General features: G+C 38.7%; 1 protein-coding gene across 7 annotated transcripts in view; it reads left to right on the top strand.

Annotated features, from left to right (window-relative positions):
• GSAP (gamma-secretase activating protein) overlaps window positions 1-19115 on the top strand; it is a 44973-nt gene that overhangs the window by 8206 nt on the left and 17652 nt on the right. For 2 of the 7 annotated variants that reach the window (XM_059847417.1, XM_059847419.1), the window contains 11 exons: window positions 2734-2838; window positions 3766-3825; window positions 4464-4507; window positions 6078-6163; window positions 10623-10700; window positions 12792-12869; window positions 13339-13431; window positions 14716-14933; window positions 15206-15275; window positions 15911-15993; window positions 16609-16662. In XM_059847417.1, the coding sequence (XP_059703400.1) occupies window positions 2734-2838; window positions 3766-3825; window positions 4464-4507; window positions 6078-6163; window positions 10623-10700; window positions 12792-12869; window positions 13339-13431; window positions 14716-14933; window positions 15206-15275; window positions 15911-15993; window positions 16609-16662 (969 nt within the window). Of the gene's footprint in view, window positions 1-307; window positions 378-1401; window positions 1452-2733; window positions 2839-3765; window positions 3827-4463; window positions 4508-6077; window positions 6164-10622; window positions 10701-12791; window positions 12870-13338; window positions 13432-14715; window positions 14934-15205; window positions 15276-15910; window positions 15994-16608; window positions 16663-19115 lie in introns of all 7 variants that reach the window. The other 5 variants (XM_059847414.1, XM_059847413.1, XM_059847415.1 and 2 more) reach the window with 5 other exon arrangements.

Here is a 19115-nt window from a genome sequence, read left to right as displayed (position 1 = left end):
GTCCTCTGTTTCTTCAGAGAAATAAAAAAATGTCATAAAATGAAACTTCATAGAATGTTTGGTATAGAATGTTTCTCCAACATGAAGGCTGCTTTTTTATTTCCCTTCAGTCTTCCAAAGTTTGCAGTTATAGTGACTGGTGGCTATTAGTATGTAATAATGGCTATTTTTATTAATTCAATATCATTGGCGTGTCTGATTAAATTTAAACATACATAAATATCCAGCTAAAAACCCCCAAAACGTTTTAGATAAATGTTCTAAACTACTTTGGTTTTTACTTACTTTTGTAAAATTTTCTGTATAGTTTCTTTATCCAGTTGAAGGCAGAAATGCTTCTAGAGAAAGTCGTCTCTTGCTAGTTTCAGAAGATAAATGTGAGTTAATATTATCAAAGTACATTGTCATTCTTTTACTTCAAGATGATTGTTATAGATTGTATTTTTGGTAGACTTTTATTGGGGAAAAAAAATGGGAAAAATAAAGGTGTGAGTTATTCTAGGTATTCCTAAGGTCTTTCAAAAACTGTATCATTTACCAGATTTTTTTTTCAATGTCAACAGAATGGCCATCTTTGTCTACAGTTAGTTGCTTAGCTCTTACATTCATCAGTTATCTTTATTTCTAAAATGGCTAAAATAGACTCCTTATAGCTGCCTACATAAATCCAGAGCAAATCAATTGACTGAAAGATGTCATTTAACATGGGAAGTGGGACAAGAATAGAGCAATAGTTTCTTGGATTCAGCTAACATTGCATGTTCAGCCTAATCTAATGGCAGAGAATAGATAAAGATGGACATCTGGAAAAGAGTGGGCTTTTCCTTCTTATTATAGAGTGAGATCTCTTTTTCCATCCCCTTGGAGAGGCCCATCTTCCCTGAGCTAGACACCAACCTGGGGAAGGTGGCCTTAGGTGGACAGAGCTAAATCAGAAACACAACCTCTGCTGGGTGGATGTTGCACTTCTCATTCAGGCCAGGAATTTTGTGTGGGAAAGGACTGTGAGAGGTGTTCATGACAGGAAGTGAAACAGGTCAGGGATGGTCTTGGGCATGGGCATGCAGCTCTGCTGACTCTTTCTTTCCATGGGTGCTCCTTGGCTTGGTTGGGCACATTCCAGTCACTGCTCTCTGAGCCTGGGCTGTGCTGATGAGGGCTGGGAACTGTTTCCATGAGATGTTATTTTTGAGGCCACTCTCAGCTCAGGAAAGGAAGAGACCCCAGGTCTCTGTGTAGGCATCTGTGCTCTTGTGTCACAGATTTCCTCTTGCACTGACTTGGACTTTCCTGGCCCTAAAGTGTTCTTACAGAATTCTAAGAGGTGAGCTTGTTTAATAAGCTGTATAAAAGCATTTAAACATGTTTGTTTGTAATGATTTTTTAAATTTTATTTTAAAGATGTTGAACAATTTGACATTCATGTTGTTGCAGAAGAAGAACATAAAGTGGTAAGATTCAAAAATCTTAGGGTTTGAGGTTTCTTTAATTAATTTAGCTGAAAGTTTTGAAATTTTTTAGTTTTATACCTGGGCAACACAAAGTTTATTAAAGAAAGCATTGATTACTGTGGCAACTTATGCAGGTGGCCACAAAGGTGATTGAAAAACTTTACATCTTGTAATCTGTGAGGAAATTTTTAAATTTTACTGGGTTTGTTATGTGTTGCTGAATGCTTCTGTGTTAGAAGTTGGGAGTAAACATAGTGTTTATTCATTTTAAAACCATTTTAAATATTTGCAACCATTTGAAATATTTTCAGAGTTGCCTTCCTAACCTTGTCTGTTGTGAGTCTGTGTGAACCCAGTAGAGGATTCACGTAAAAAAACAAATGAACAGAAGATGTAAAATTTAGATACAGTCCAAGTGAATGTTCCAATCTCTCTTTTGCCTCACCTCTTTTTCTGTTTTTAACATGAGTTTGTTATCAACAAATTGTGGATGTTCTTATTGAAAGACTTATTGTTAATGAGCACTTGTCTAATATTGTAAATGATTGTGTCATGAAAGCCAGTGTTTTATGTTATGGAGGTGAATGTAGGCTTTGAAGGAAAAGTTAAGGACTTGATTTTTGTCCTTTGCAATCTGTCATGGTTTCCTCAGTTTGTCATGACCCTTCAAGCAGATGCATTTTATATGCTAGACTACAGTAGTGGAATAAAGACTTAAGTATTATCAGAAAACAGATTGATCTGATGTCCTTCTGATTTGTTTTGATTGACATGAACTCTCCCTATATCATGCAAGTGTGCATGTATACAATCCCAACAGTTTTCCACAGTTCTAGCCTTTTCTCTATTCCAGCCTTCTCTCTCACATGCTTGAGACTTTTGATAGAAATAACTCTTGGAGCTGACACATCTCCCTTCAGTAGTTAATGTAGCTGATTCTGAACTGACTGTGGTATTTCCCTCCTCTCTGAGGAGAGGTGCCTCTGCTATTCTTTGTTCACTTTGAGCAGTTTAAGTGGTGAATTTCTTGCAAGCAGGGAAGACTGAAAGAAAAGATTTGTTAGTAGATGTACTCTGAAAACTGTGCTTCTGATCTCTTTGAACTGAGTACCTTGCACACAGCAAAGGTGGACTTCATGCTGCTGACAAGAGCCTGTTCCTTCCAAGCTCCTTACTATTTGTGTATGTTCTCACACTGCTTTTCTCTTTATAGCACAGACTGTGCATAATTGTTGCAAAACGTTATTTGATGGCTTCTAATGTTTTTATTCTTTCCCTGTAGGTGATTCAAAAGTCAGGTCAGCTTCCAAGAGCCAAAGTTGTAGATGACCTCGTTTGGGCACAGTGGGATATGATGGAGCAAAGACTCTTCTACATTGTTCCAAAGGTGAGCTGAAAGTCATTCTTGCAGTTTTGTTCCTGCCTATCTAGTGACAGTGAAGTTTTAAGTGTGTGGAGTAGTAAGTAGGGGTTTGTTTTCATTAGGATGGTCTTTCTTGTTCTTGCCTTAAATAAACTAAAGCCAAAGCCAAACTTGCTGTAGCTGCTGTTGTGCTTAGTATATTACAAGAAGACTGGTGATCTTAGTGCTTTCTATAAAAAAGGTGGGCTTGGTAATTTTTTTTTTTTTTGCTTTAGAAAGGTCTTTTATTCAAAAGTATCTAAATCTATCCAAACCTGCTGTGAGTATAATGCCTCTCTTCTAGAGAATTCACATCTAGAAAGTATTTTGTGTGCAGACTTACTGAGTGACCAAATGAGGACAGGTTCTTGGCAAGAAGCTTTGAAACTCTCAAAACCACCCAGGGTTTGGGTTTTTTGTTTTGTCTGAGGGACTATTTGCACTTGATGCATTCTCTGTAAATAAAAAAAAGATTTTTCTTTACTCTTCTTAGCCACGAAAAGAGTGAATGTTAGGAAATAACAGGAAGTGAACTGTGATGGAGAAATGTGTTTATGTTTTTGTTTCTGAGATACCCTTTTTGAACTGACTAAAGATGCAATTCTTTTTGCCATATAGGTAGATATGGAAAACATTTTTTAAACTTTGTAAAATGTGTGAGACGTGTATTGCTGTGCTCAAATGAGAGCCCACGCAATTATATATGATTGGCAGATAATGATCTGGGACAGGAAGGAAGCATGTCACAGTGCTATTGTAAGGGGTTATATGTGGTTTTTAAATTCTTTTGTCCCTAACTTCTGCATGTCTGTTAGCAAAGCAGGTTGAGTGTGAAGAATGGTGCTGAGTATCCAGTCACTCCTCAGTCTATATAATAGCCTTTCTTACAAAACACATCCTTTTTAATTCCAGGAATCAAAGAGTACTTTAAGGTGTGTCCAGTTTTATCCTGAGGAAAATTTTAACTCAATAGTAAGTTATGAGTATTTTATTATAAATGGTTTTCAGTGGGGTGTAATTATGTTTTCCAGGTACTGGTACAGAGATCTGTTTGTCTTTTTCATTGTTGAAACTTTTCCAGAGGAAAACTGGAGTTTTTTGGGGGTTTTTTTTTGGTTATTTTCTTGTGAAGAATATATTCAGTCACGCTCAGATTTTTCCCACAGTAGGGTAACTTTAGTGGAATTACACTTTTTTTGACCTAGAAGGCAGTAAGTGACATTCATGACACTGTACTGAACTTATACTCACTTATTGAAAAAGCAGGCTTAGCAAGTGCACTAGACAAAGAAACCATGTGATTTTGTGTCAGTTTTAAGTGAGACAGGAGCATTTGTTACAGCCAAAATACAAAAAACAGAACATAAAAATTACAACATGTGATTGTTACTAGACCTTTGTCCCAGTGGCTTTTATTTTATCTTTTTTAAAAATAATCTGGTTTATGGAGGTTTTTGAAGTGTCTGTAAGTATTAGAGGAGGATAAATAAACTTGTTAAAATATTGTATCTGGTGAAATGTGACTATGACACATTTTACTGGTCTGAAATGCTAAATATAGTGTATTGACCTCTGTAAAGAACAGGTTTGTTTTCCTTTTTCTTTAACAGCTGGAATCACACCTGGATATTGCTGTAAATGACACACAATTAAAGTAAGTTGTTTTTTTTTTTTTAATGTTTTGGTTTGCTTTCCTTTCAATATACATGGTAACATTTTACAAACCAAAGTAAAATTTGTCCAAACTGCAGTATCTTTGTTTGGAGTTGCCTACATGGCACTGAAACATGAGAATAACATGAAAACTGTGTCCAGACCTCCAGTTCGTATTCTCATCAGGGTCAACTGTAAAAAGTAATTTAATCCTTGACTGCTTCTAAGTGCCATTTAAAAAAAATATTTGTCTGAAGAGCTAGCTATAGGTTAAACCTTCTGAGTATGCTGAACCTATTTAAATTAATTTGCTTTAACCTTGGGCATGTTGTAATGGTGATGTCAAGATATCTGTCAAGGGAAGCTCTGCATTTTTAATTGCTGTTGCAATTTTTACTGGGCAGTTAAACAAACCAGTAGCACCTTTTTATGGTCTGTGAAGACACTGCCTGTACTCTGTTCTCCTCCAGCATGCTCCTTCCAGCAGCCTGCACTTTCAAAGATGAAGATTTGTCTGATTCACTGTCTGCCATGCACATGACTGCATCTGAGCTTGTCTCCTGAGGGCTCCCTTTTAACTGAGGGAAAAAACTGGTCAGGATGGTTTAACTCTGTCATAATCCTCATCTGTCTTTACATTCCAAAAGGTCCTATTTATTTTTGTGAATAAAAAGGGAGGCCAGAGCTGTTAGGCCAGGTATCAGTAGCTGAAGGTGGTTTAGTTCCACCCTGCCCCAGCTGTGGTCTCAGAATGTCTCAGTGCTGTGCATAAGGCTCAGTGTGGTGCTCCTGCATGTGCAGGTTGTGTTCTCTTACAGTTCGTGCTGAAAGAACGCAGCTCTTGTAAGAGCTTCAATGCTGTATTTTACTTTTTTTTATTGGTTTTCAAAATTACTGCAGAAGACCAAGGGGAAAATCCCTACAGGATCAAAATACTTCCTGGAGAAAAATACAACCAAACAAAAAACCACCCAGCAACAAGAAAAACCAGAGCAGACTGACTACAATCTTCTGCTGCATGTTTTCCAGGGTGAAAATAGGTCTTATAGATTTAAAATATGTAAAACCATTAAAACGCAGGTGGCATGAGAATGAAAATGTCATGGTATAACAAGTTCCATGTGAGTGTGATTTTGTGCTTTTCTTTTCAAGTATTTCCACTGAAGGTAGTGTCCTTTTTACAGATTAAAATGCAGCTTTACAGACATGGGCTGTACAGTTAGTCGGCAAAACCTTTGAGTTATTAGGTGTCACAAGTTCTTGGATTTCCAGTAGGTCATGACAACTTGCTTTCACTTCAAAGTATAGGAATGGTTGGACAGTGCAGTAAGTGAATATGAAGTTGTCAGGTATGTTCAAAATTGGTGGATAACAGTGTGCAGTCTTGGGATTCTTATTTCTAACTGCATTGAGCAAATTGGTTAAAGCCCAATTTAACTGGTATTGCAGAACATTTGATTATAATTTAATTAGTATATTTTGGTTACATAGTGACTGTTCTGGTGATCTTTTTCTTGTGATAAATCTCTGTGGATGAAGTGATTTACTTAGTGATCTTTATTTGCTCATAGACTTGTGAATTTTGGATATGATTACTGTCAAGATCAAGATGTTGCATCTAAATCTTTGAACCTTCAGGTTTTCACAAGTAAAGCAGGTAATGAATAAATACAAGTATGGTCAAAATTACCTCCACTAGTAATTATCATGCAGTGTAATCCTAATTGATTACTGAATTTATTCATAAAATATTGGAAAAATCACAAAAATATAAAAATTTATAATGTGAGTGTGAGATTTGTGTTCCTTTAGAGCACACTTGGCAGGTAACTGTGAGGAGAGGGAGAAGGCAACCGTGCTTTATTAGTATTAATAAATTGCTTACCTTCTGAAAGCTGCAGTGAAGTTGAGCTGAAGTACCCAGGGTTTTATATATTAACCCCAACAACAAAACAGTCACCCAGAAACCTTTCGGTAGCCCAACTGCAAAGAACTGGTACCAGTGAAATATCTCAGTCTAAGAATACCTTAGCATTTTCCTGGCAGTTTCAGAACCCAGCAGGTACAAAAGCATGGCTGTGTCTTGCATTAAAGCAATCTAATGTTAAAGCTGACCACAATTATGTTAGAAAGTAAATTCAAGGAAGGTTTTGTCTGGGTTTCTGATCTAGTATATGTTTGTGTTACATTGTGGACATATGTACACAGAACATGTGCAGTGCAGGCTTTAAGAGCTTCATATTGCTGTTAGTATGTGGTGTTTAGAAGGTCCAAGTATGTGATATTAAACATGGCATGTGCTACTCAAGGGTTTAGTATCTATGATTGCTTGAACCTAAAATGTTTCTTAAACCTTTAGATTTTGGAGTCTCCCTCCATCCTAATGTATGCCATGAGCTTTTTTTGGATTTAAAAACTGGTCTCAAGAGATATCTGTTCATCACAGCTGTTTTGAGCTTCTGAATTCGACCATCCAGGCAGGCAGAGATGGTGTCTGTTTAACCTTTGACTGGTCAGCAGAGTTGTACAGGGAAGTGTTTCAGGAGAGGCTCTACATGTCCCTCCCTGAGATCTGCTGTGCACACAGGGAATTGCTGAGCTGTCTGCCACTTGCACTGAAATGACCATTAGTGCAAATCAAGTGAGATACAGCTTCCTTACTTGGATTTCTTTTCTTACCAAGGCAAACTGCATGCTTATAAGTATTAGAGGGAAGGAATTAGAAGTAAGACAAAGCCAAGTTTCTATCTTTCAAATGTAGATTAAGGTTTTTCTCTGTTAGCAAGACAATTTCTTATATAAACAGCCAGTCCAGTCATAGAAAATACTATTTATTTGTATATATGTTTCCTTTTAAAACCTATACTCCTCTGGGAAGGAGTATATTCAGATTGAAGTACCTCCTTGAGTTTAGGATGAAATTCAGTCATCCTCCAACAGGACTCTAGTTACTGCGAAGTAAAATGTTTTTTTCTGTCTGGTGACACAGTATTTAAAGTCTGTGTGGAACCTTTCTAAAGCAAAAGCAAAAGTAAGTGCTTTTCATTGCACTTACTGTAAAACAGATAATTTGACAACTGCACTTAAATGAGATTGCTGTATGTGGTTTTTCCTTTAATATTGTTTAAAACTGAGGATTATCTTGCACGACCCATTCCTGGTAACTAACAGTTTGGACCAAGTTATTTTGGTGCTAAAACCATATTTAGTTGTTGAAGAACACTGTGGGTAATCACACTAAAGGTTCCCTTTTATGCCTCAGGGGTGATTTGCAAAACTGGACTGCAAGTTCTTTGTGGACCAGACTGTGCCTGCTGTGGGACTGCTAGTCCAGCTCTGATATTAATGCCAGTATCCCTGCTTGTACCATTCAGATATCCCTGGCAAAGTGTCATTGGCAAAACTTCAAACTGGAATATTCCGTGCAATTTCCTATTTAATAAAACTCTTATTGGCTCCTGCTAGTCTGAACTCTGAATGAAATAATTTCTCCTTTCTCAAACTTCTGCAGCAGAAAAGTAGCTCTGTTCCTTACACTCAGCACAGACAAAATCTCTCCAGATAAAAACCCCCATGTAATTCTTGAATAGCTGAGATCAAGCAGTTCCAGTCTCAGAATCAACTTGGCATGTCCAGAATTCAGTGGTTATTAGATAAACGCTGTACTGTGTTCTCTTTAGTGCTTTAGAAATATTTTTCAATTAAATTAGCTCAATATTTTAAAAAGTGCAGGCAGTAAGAGGTCATAGACACTGGATTACCATCAGCTAACTATCTCCTGAAATTTAGGCATCTGGACTATGTTTCTAGAGAGAAATAGGCATCTCCAGGGGATGAGTCAATCCATATTTCTTTGTTTGCTGAACAGGGATCTAAATGAGAGATGTTTGGATGGCTGAAGTTAAGTGAGGCAAGTCCCTCCTAAGTCAGTACAACTAGACAAAATGCCCTTGTGCAATGTTGTATTTGAGTTGTGACATTTGGATGCTGTGTTGAGATGCTGTTACAGCCTTATGTCTTGAGTTTTTGCTTGAATAGAAATAAGGAATTTAGTTAAAGTTTCCTAGGGAAAACTTAATTTCATAGGTGACTCTTACAGTCTCAGTGGGCTGACTTTGTCGAGTGCCAGAGTTGTAACTGCTGCTTCCTGAATAGGAGTAGAATTTTATTTTAAAATTTTTCCTTTTTTTTCTTCTTTTTTTTTTTTTTTTTTTTAACCTTTGTGGTCAAGATCTTTTTTCCTTTTTATTTCTGGAAAGATAAGTGTCCATCCAAGTATATCCTCGCATGAGTCTTCTCACTTTGCAGCATTCAGCTACAGCTTTTACTTTCTGCAAATGATTTTGAAATTAATAGTGTGGTAGACCTGGCTCTGTATACAGTGTCAATAGACTGCAGCAACACAACCCAGTTCTAATTTGCAGAGAGCACTGCTAAGTGTAGAAAAGGGGTCTGTGGTGTATGTAGAAAAGGGGTCTGTGGTGTATTCTTAGTGTCTGACTGCTCTACTGGGATTGCCAGGACTGTGTCAGATGTAACTTTGCTTGGACACCTGTTGGTCTGAGGCTGCCGTGTTTCTGTCTGTATTAACAAAGCACCGTTTGTTATTTCCGGTTGTTTGAGGCTCAGTTTGTTGACACATGGAGCAATATTGTTGAGTTGAAAGATGCACATCCTATTTATAGTCCGCCATAGCTGCCGTTTCTGTGGCCAGCTTGCACATTGCCCACTGACGCTTCAGTCTGAGCACACTCGCTTGCTTGTTGTGCAATTTACAGAGCAGTGTACACCGGAGACTCCAGCATACAAGAAGGAAATTTGAAGTGCTGGAAGGGAGCTGTTGATAATAAAACAGCAATCCAGTGGGTTGCTGGAACTTCTCCAGTCTTCCTCATGAGTCCTGATGCTGCTACTTTAAAAATTATGTATGTTCTGAAAGAAGCCAAGTGCTCTGGAAAAATGCCCTGTCTGTTGTCTGAATGACTCAAATATCCAAGCAAAACTGTATCAAACCATATTCAGTCAGCTAAGAATAAGCAGAAAGAAAAATGGCACCTTAAGAAAGCAGTTACCTTCCCCAGAAGGCAGAAGCATGAACTGTCTCAGCCATATCTGTATCACAGCTATGGTACAGCCCTGTGGTGTGAAATACCGAGGCGTTTCATCAAATAAAGTAACTGGGTACCTGTGCTTTTTTTGTACTTGTGCTTTTTCCATACTGTGCTATTTTCTGCATAACTTGTATACACAGCCTTTTATTTTTTATAGAAAAGTACCTGTATTAGTATTACTTTCTTTTCTTCTTTTAAATGATAAACTTCCAATAAAGGTAAAAGGTGAATAAAGGTCATATTGTGAATGAGCTTTTCCTGCTGTACTGGGATAATGTGGTTTGGAAGCTGTTTTTAACATGAATGCCAAAGCATCAGAGTAAGGGGATTAAAGTTTTTATAAGAGATGGAAGCAGGGCTACCATCCTGTGGGGTCAAAACAGGATCAGTTTGATCTAGAATTATTCTGGGAGTAGGAAACCTTCCTGAATGCAGTACCCTGGCTGAAATATACTTGCCTCAAGGACTGACTTCTCTCCTAAAAAAGGTCATAGCAGTTCTTTGGGCCGGAAAGGGGAGAAGTGGCTATCACTTCTTTGGTAGTGTATTCATGCTGCTGCCAATATGAGATTACTTGAAAAGCAAAGAAATGGTGTTTTATTATATTGTTGAGCATATCTGAAAGCTCCTGAACACACATTATCTGGATTGAGGCAGTCTGTGGAGAGAAAAGCTTCATCAGTTTTCTGGCTGCAAGCATGATTTCTCCTGGAAAGGGCCAAAATGTACTTCCTCTAAAAGAAAGAACTGGCTATGACAGGACCCAGGTTTCCATTGTGCCAGATTGCCTCCTCTGTTCTTTCTTGGTTTTGTTTCATTAGGTAAATGATTATTAGAGTCCATAATAGATATTTCCGTAATCCTTACCTTTTTTGAGAGATTATTTTTAATTGAAAAAAGTTTAGTTGACTGTTGAAGCAGTCTTGATTGGATTTTGTGCAGTATAAAGATGTCTCAATATTCAGCTGGACAAGTGAATTTTCTTTCCCTATTTTGTCTTTTTAGGAGGCTTGTGTGTGTGTTGTAGTCAAGTCTCTAATATTCCTCATGAGATCATATACTCCATATATTTTTTACATAAAGGTAAGAATAACTTGTTAATTTACTGTACTTTATTTTGAAGAATGTCAGTGTGCTGAAAGAGTCAGAGAATGCCTTTCAAAACAAATAACTACCAAAGTCTGCAGACAAAGCTACTGTGGCTGGTGTTTCAAGACAGCAGCTGCCTTTAGCCTTGGCTTTCCTGCTGTAGGCTTCCTGTCTGATGCTGAGTGAGTAGCTTCAAACCAGTGGCCTTGTAAATGGTTATTAATTTGGTCCCTTATTTCTAGCCAGACTTTCCGGCATGCTGAGCACAGACATCAATGAAATCTGTGGGAGTTTGCAGGTGTGTTGTACTTATGCCATAAGGCATTTGTATGGGAAATAGAGCCAACAGCTCTTAGCTTGAATGTCTGTTTAGAATTCCAGTTCAATGTGTCATTTTCACAGCAAGAGGTGCAACACCCACTGACTCTAAGAATAGTTGCTGTGTAAGTGGTGCTCAAGCTCTTAAAGTTAAGACCTTTGTTTTAAAATAATAAAGGACATTGTTTTATTCCAATCAGAGCAAAAGTTCTCATTATCAAGAGTTTCTTATTTGATACATGGACAGAGAGGCAAATTATTTCTCAACTGAGAAGCTGCATATGGAGTAACTGTGTTCAAGTGCACACTATGTCTCTGTTCTACCTTAACTGTTTGCTTGTTTGTGTCAGGATGCTTCTCATATGTCAGAGCTGCACATATACATATTGCTTTGCTGCTGGAATATTGTGGGATTGATTGAACTACCTTTTTGTGTTCTTGAAGGCATTAACAAATTGGAAAAAGTCCCTTTTGGTTGTGACACACTGTGCACTGCATGCTGCAAAGGGCTGGTTTCCCCAGACACACCTGATGTGTTGGATTGTTTGGAGCCAGCCGTGGCTCTTGTACATCCTGATCTGTACTAGGAAGAAACTGAGGATAAATATGGTGACATTAACTAGTTAAATCTGAAATTACCTCCATGGAATGGAGTTGTTTGGTGCAGAGCTGTTTGTGGGTTCATGTAAGATTCATCAGTTGTACAAGAGAATTTTAATAATGGTCCTACAGTGACCCACAGAAGCAGTGGTATATTGGGTCCATTACTCACATTTTGGAGTCCATAAACCATATTTTGAAGACATTTAAAAAGTTCAGTTTATTCTGCAGCCTCTGTAATCTTGGCTGGAAGCTTCCCACCCCTGTTAAAACAGTCACTGCAGCATAAACAGAGAAGTCACGATGTTGCAGTTGAATTCTGCAGTGCTGGTTTTAGCTTGCATGTGCTCATACTGGCAAGTGACAAAGTGGTGATGGGGAGTGTACTGACTCATTGCAAGCTAACTTCAGTCAGTATTTTGTATGAAAAACTTTATCTTTTGAGACATCTGCCTCTGTAATGTTGCTGTTGGTGATTTTTCTCTTGGTGATCCTGTAAACTGTGGATCTTATATTGAATTTCCATGCATTATTAAGTAGCATCCTGATCATGACACCATTAATTACTAGAATCTTCAGCTTTTCTCAGAGAAAGAGAATATTTGAGGGCATTGTGTCATTCTTACTGGGTGCCAGAAGTGTGGTAGAAGTCTAGATTAAAACAACAGCTGTGCTGATGCAAAGCCCATGCAAACACAGCAGGTCTGAAATTGGCCTTTGTATAAATTGAGCTGAACTAAATTAGAGCAATAGGACATGCAGATAAACAAAGTGGAAGTTCTTTAAAGCAATTGAAAGTTCACCAAAATGTGAAACACAGCTATATAAAGGATTTGTGTTTGGGTTTTTCTGGGGGAAAGGTATTTTTACACGAGCTTGCTCTGGGATGGAGTGCTTGTTTAAACACAAACGTAGGCTGGGCAGTGCATGGCTAGTTTTCAGACACTAAAGGTGCATTGTGTAGGTGCCAGTGTACTAAGTGTGCAGGAACTCTGTTCAGGATGGATTAAATCTGTCTGTGCAGACAACCCCATAAAGCAGTCTGAAAGATCCCTGTTTGGGTCTGTGGGAACTGCAGAAGTTTCTAGCTATAAAGTCCTAGGTGGATTGTAACAAATGGTGTTTATTGTTTGAGGTTTTTAAAGGTTTTTTTTTTTTTCCCCTCAGGTTACAACAAAACTTTTACAGTTTCTCTAGAAAGAGCAGAATCTCATCAATTGAAGGAAGTGGCTTTTATGAATCTTGGTAGGTTACTTGTGTTACTTTCCTGTGTGATTGCCATTCTCTGTGTAGTACAGAGACAAATGGCTAACTCTTCTCTGGAAGGGAAGGATTTTTTTTTTCCTTGGCTTTAGGTAGCAGGGTTTTTTTGCTGCTTTTCTTCTGCTTGCCTTTTGTATTTGGCATTTGATATTGCAATGCCTCACTATTAGTAAGCAGCTTCTTCTGAAATTGCCTCAAAATCTGTGCTGGACACCAGCTGCTGAGTTCTTGAGTATCTCAAGTTTCTTGAATCCTACCCTGGAAACACAAATGTACTGCTGGTGCTTCCTGTGTTAATGCAACAGCAGCTTTTAATTAATTCCTTTTATATTTCCTAGATACAATCAATTCCTCCCAGAGAAGTGGGCCTAGTTGAGACTCATGTGAAAGAGCCTCTTAAGGCAAATAAGTGATCAAGTGCTAAATTGACCACTGTTGTTTCTTTAAATAGACTATTATGTAGCTGCTTATTTGCCTGGCCAGTTCCTGCACCTCCTGAACATTCAACATCCTGATATGCTGTGCTATAGTTTGTTTCTGACAGGTATAGTAAAACTGCTTTAAGTAATTTAATTGTTGTTGTGGAAACTTGTTCATATCTCTTTACATGAAACTTTTATTTCTCAATGTTTCCTTATTGCACAGTGTTCTGACAAAGGAAGGATACTCAAAAAATGACATTTTTGCTACTTTCCATTTTAGAAAGAGAAGCTGAACTGGCATTTCATGCTTTATGTATTTCATACTCCTTGCTTGTTATGAAATGGAAGAAGACCTTTCACTGAATTTGAAATTCTCTGCCTTGGTTTCATAGTTTCCCTTCCCCCAACTTTGCCCATGTTCTTGGTCCTCCACTGTTTTCAAATTTCACATGAGATGTAAATTTGACTTTACATTTCCTTCCTCCAATTGAGTTGCTCTAAATGTGTGTGTTTGGAGGGTGTGGGGAAAGGAAATCTGTGTTTCCTTCACCTGATCATGCTGATGCAATTTAATTTAGAGTCTCATCTGAGATGTGTGTTACTTCATTTCCAATGCATTTCCAACAAACATGTCTTTGTGGGAAGTGGTTTATTTTTGGAAGTGGGGTGCCTTTGTTTGAAAACAGAAATCTGTTGTTCTGATTGGGTGAAGGGGACATAAATTGTGGAAACTGGTCCAGGGGCAGCATCACAGGAAGCTAATACCTGTTTTGTATGTGTAATGAAATACTGTCCTGCTAAAAATGAGTGAAAAGCATCACTACTGGATGGTGGGCCTGATTTTTCTGATGCAAGGGCTCTGAAATACAGTACCTGTAAAGTACCATGGTGGTGAACACTGGTACATAAATAAAATGGTTTTGGTCTGAGGCTTCAGGGAATAATCTTAGAGCAGAACCTTCCTGTTCTGGCCATTTGGATTGATGGCAACAGATCCACCAAGAGAAGTTTGTATCATGCTTGAACGTGAGCAGTTCTGACCTGCACAAGCTGTACCAATAGGTGCTAATTCTAGTGTTGAACTTGTGCTACTGTCCTTCTGCTCTGCTCTGTTCCATCACATGTACTCTGATTTGTCTTGGAGCAGCATTGTGAGCCTGAAATCTCGACACCTTCTCTGTGTCAGCAATAGGGAAGGAAAGAACTGAGTATGGACTGTGCTCCTTATCTGCTTTTTTTATGGAGCCAGCACCATTCCTACTCCTCTTCAGTATCTACTACCAGGCAGGTAGTGCAAGAGGCAGACTCTTTCTTACTGCTAAGGGCTTAGGAATCGTAAGAGAAATACTGGTAGCAGGCAAATTTTATGTTCTTACTCCTTTTGTTCTCAAACCAATGTTCTTCAGGTGAGGATGCAAGAATTGACACATTACAAAACTGTTCCATCCAGTCCCCCTGGGTGTCAGCAGTCCTGGATTGCAATGCAGGAAGTCTATATGATGTGAGCATCAGTGACAGTGCCTTGCTGCAGCTCCTACAGAAGAGCAAACGAGACTGTGAGAGACTGGCAGCTCTGCATTGTGCCCTGCTCTACTTCCAATACACAGAAGACTTGGAAATGCAGGTGGGAAAAGAGCCTCCTCTAAATTTTTTTCTGATGACTGATGTCTTATACAAAGCAGGAGCAGGCCATGAGAGGTCCTGATTTACCTGGCAGTGCCAAGAGGCTCATCACCTGGGCTGCCCCGTTATCAATCCAGGCTGTCCTGAAAACATTTGTGTCACCATCACTACTCCATGAAAAGTGTTAACTACCAAAACCAAATTTTCTATACTGTCTTACAACACTTGATTAAACAGAGAGATGTGACAAGCTCCCTGTTCTCATTCTGACAGATTATTCGGTGGATTTCTGAGAACCTGTCAACATGTCATTCTTTTGACCCCATTCAAGAATTTATCATTGGTAGGTACTTCTTTTCCTGCATTCTGAGTTTTCCTGCATACTCCAGTTGACACTAAGGAGAGGCCAAACAGTACAAACTGACTCTTATTTCTGAACTTTTTGATTATGATTTGCATTAACTAACCTGCGTTTTGTGGCATTAAGAGACAGTATCAGTAGTTTAGAAAATACATGGACATCTCAAAATCAGAGTGGCAGTAAAAGTTTTCAAATGCATTCTTCTGTCTAATGGAACAAGTGGATTTATCATTATTTTAGGTCTCTGGAGATTGTCTCCTTAGCTCCATTCTCCTCTAGCTCTAGCCCAAACCATTTTTTTCAAATGGATTTGGCTTATCATGATACTCTCTTCTAATAGGTAGTTTCTCAGTCTAGCCAGTGCAGAGTCTTCGTACAAAGGACCCCTGCAGTGCTGAGCTGTAGCCAAGCAGCTGACCCAGCCCTGCAGCCATCTGGACTTCTCTTCCTCCTTTTGTGCACAGAATGGGACCAGTTCCACAATGGAGGAAGCTGTTTCAGAGACAGCAGCAGGATTTGTCCCTAAAAAAGTGTCAGATAAGGAACAGTGAAGCCTACTCTTGTTAATGATAGCTTATACAATCTTGCCCTTACAAATCTTTTCACATTACATTCAGCCTCCCTGTACTGCAGAATGTGTCCAGAAACTCAGAACCTGGATAAACTCCTGCCCTACACATCACTGCATGACTGGATTGGGGTAAGATAACAGCTGGTACTTTAATTAATAGCTAGAGGGTCTGGTTTTTTATCCCTAAGTACAGCCTATAGCTTGTGTGTCTTACCTTTTCATAGATATGCTACAAATTGATACGTTTATGCCCTTGCTTTTTGCCTGTTTTAGTTTGCCAAGTCTTGCCTTTTGTGGTGTTTTCCATGAGGCAAAGTTTTTGTCAACAAATAAAAGCATTTGCAAAACCAAGAACAGTTATTATAATTGAATGGGCGGTTAAATCTCTCAGTTTTCATAATTAGGTATTAATTTATTCCTTATCACATGAGATTTATAAGGAATACAGAATACATTTAACCAGCAAATCATGCACTTATTTCCAGGACAAACAGAATCAGCAGAGTTAAGATTTACAAGTAAGCTTGAAGAAGTAAAATAACTTCCAGCAAGACTTTACAGTTAGAGCAAATAGTGTCTTTATTTCTCTACTGTGACACTGTTCTAATATATTGTTTTTCTTAAAAATAAGGGCACAGTTTTAGCTAGCTAGCAGGTTTCCTGGAGGAAATGGGAGATGGAGATTAGATGCCCCATATTCTCTGCTAAATTGCAAGACTATAAATAATTTTTCTGTTTTTATAGGCTGTCCCTGGAGTAATATGTGCCACAGACATTATTTCTCTGCCTGTGTTAGAGGTAAGTTCCAGTATAAAGCCACATTTGTATTTGCAGATTAGTAGCTGCTTTTTTTGTGGGTTGGGGGTGTGCTAAGTATTCATGCAGCAGTATCCCCACAGCTCTATCCAAAAACAGATGTGAACAGAAAATTGCCCTGTTGGAAATGATTTATGCACTTACTAAAATATCAGTTAATCAGCCTCAAAGGTGGTGGGGTTTTTTCTCTTTCTGAAGACGCCTCTATTCAACAGGGAGGATTATCCATTAATTAATTCTTGTTAATCAGATTGATACTGCTTCACTTCATGACTTTGGCAGCTGAAGGCAGAAGTGGCATAACAGACAAGTAGGATTTCTACACATGTCTACATATGGCCACTTTGAGGGCTATTTCATTGTGTTGCCATTGGTGTGGATGGCTTGTGACCCTCTCACTTTGTTTTGTCCAGAGCATCCTGTGATTGCACTGATGTCAGGGCTTTGGCTACTAAATCTAGACAAATTCCTGCACAGCCTGGAAAGGGCAGTGGGCTGTATGGGGAGAGCAGGGTAGGTTGTTTGGGTAGGAAATTGGACTTTCCGTTGAAAACAACATGAATGATTCTTCCTGTCTTCCCGTTCCACTCCCTCAGCTCCAGTTTAGAGACATTCTTGAAATTTTCCTAAGCACTCCCCTACAAAATCTGAAAGAGAATTTTAATAAGCAGTTTGTGTGGAGAGCTAAGAGGAAGAATGAGGAGTTTAGACACAGCAGCAACACATAGGATTAGACTCTGGATACATGACAATGTTGTTCCATGTAGCTCTTTAAAGATGTGCTTATAATTACTCATAAAGCATCACTGTTCACAAAACCTTTTAAAAATCAGTGAAATTTCCCACTGCTCTCTCACTCTGCAGCAGTGCATCACAGCTGTGCTGCACACATTCACGGGTTGCTGTCAGGGAATAGGGCTTTGTATGGCTTTGCTTGGAAAGGCTGCCCTGAGAACTGGGACACCTGGGAAAATCAGAGCTTGAGAAAATTTGTGTGTAGATAATCCCTGTAATTCACTGAGGTCAAAGTTAGCAGGACTTTAATTTGTCTGAGATTGAACCTCAAGCCCCTGGGGGCACATGCCTTTAGCAGCTATACTTCCTGATTGTAGAACTCATTTCCTATTTCTGTCTGAAACCTAAACAGATTGAAAAGGTCAGAGTTGAGCTAAAGACAAATATTTCCTGCTACTTTTGATGGCAAATTGCTGTGACTCTTGCATGAGGACAAAGATGCTAATGCACAGGGTAAGGTTTAATGCTCTGCCTGTTTTTGTGACCAGTGTCACAAACCCACCACAGCTTGAGTTTAAGTGGTCAGTTGTTGTTTCAGTTGGTGGATGTTGTTGGCATCAGGAGTCAGACCCTGGTGACAGATCTGGTTCTACAAGTAGTATTTCTGTTGCAGAGATTTTATGGCATTTTAGAGAAAAAATAGTTAATTGTTACTTTGAGAACTTTTTGGAGTTCTCAAGCCGATGAGTTGTTGAGAGCTTTTGGGAGAGCTATGTCCATATTCACATAAAAAAAAGTTCTGTTTTCTGGGGATTATCAGGTGTTTTTATGACTAAATTCTTGTTCGTTAAGATATACTGAGAAAGGGGGAACAGTTAGTCCAATTGTCCAAAAGCTCTACATAAGGATTGCAAGTAATAATTCTAATTTTCCCCCTGTTTTTAAGCACAAATCAAACTTGCAGGGTGCAAATAAGTTCAGCTGGAAAGGGAGAAGGCAGGAGGAAGACGGGAAATAAAGAAAATAGGAGGAGGTCCAGGGGAAAAGTGAAAATGTATAGTGCAAGAAATTGTCAGAGCAGCAGGAAAGAGTTTCTCCCCTGTACTGTGCTGAGCCCCTGGGGTGCAGAGTGATGCTTCACAATGCTCTTTGAATGCCATCAGTGCTGGGGAGACACTGCACTACAGTCCAGAGAGACATGAGCTCTTGAAAGCAATTGTCACCCCACATCTTTTCCAAGGGGTGTAGCAGAGAGCTTTCTATGTTCAGATAAAAACCCACTACTTATGAAAGGCTTCATGGGAGCTTTTTGTTTCTTGCAAACTGGTGAGGCCTTGCTTTGGCTTCTGGTAATACAATGTCTTTTAAGTGTCATGCTTAGGTGTTCATTATGACTCTCTAGAAATGTTTCCCAAATAAACACCTATGATGAAGAAGCCTTCTCTTTTTAGTCCTTGCCCTGATGATCCTCAAGAAATAGTAGATTTAATTGAAAAAATCCTTTTCTTTAAACTTTTGACTTTCTAATCAGGTCTAATACAATGCATCTTTTTGGGATTAAAAGCAAACACTCAAGCCTACCACTTCCTGTTAGAGATTTCTTATATGAAAGAAAATTGCTGGCTTGCTTCCCCCTGCCACATATCCAAGTCCAATGTGGTCTGAACACAGTTCTCCAGTGGTAGTGCTGTTGCATGGAT

This window comes from Haemorhous mexicanus, chromosome 5, assembly GCF_027477595.1.
Source record: "Haemorhous mexicanus isolate bHaeMex1 chromosome 5, bHaeMex1.pri, whole genome shotgun sequence".
Lineage (NCBI taxonomy): Eukaryota > Metazoa > Chordata > Aves > Passeriformes > Fringillidae > Haemorhous > Haemorhous mexicanus.
This window is presented reverse-complemented; position numbering and strand designations above follow the sequence as displayed.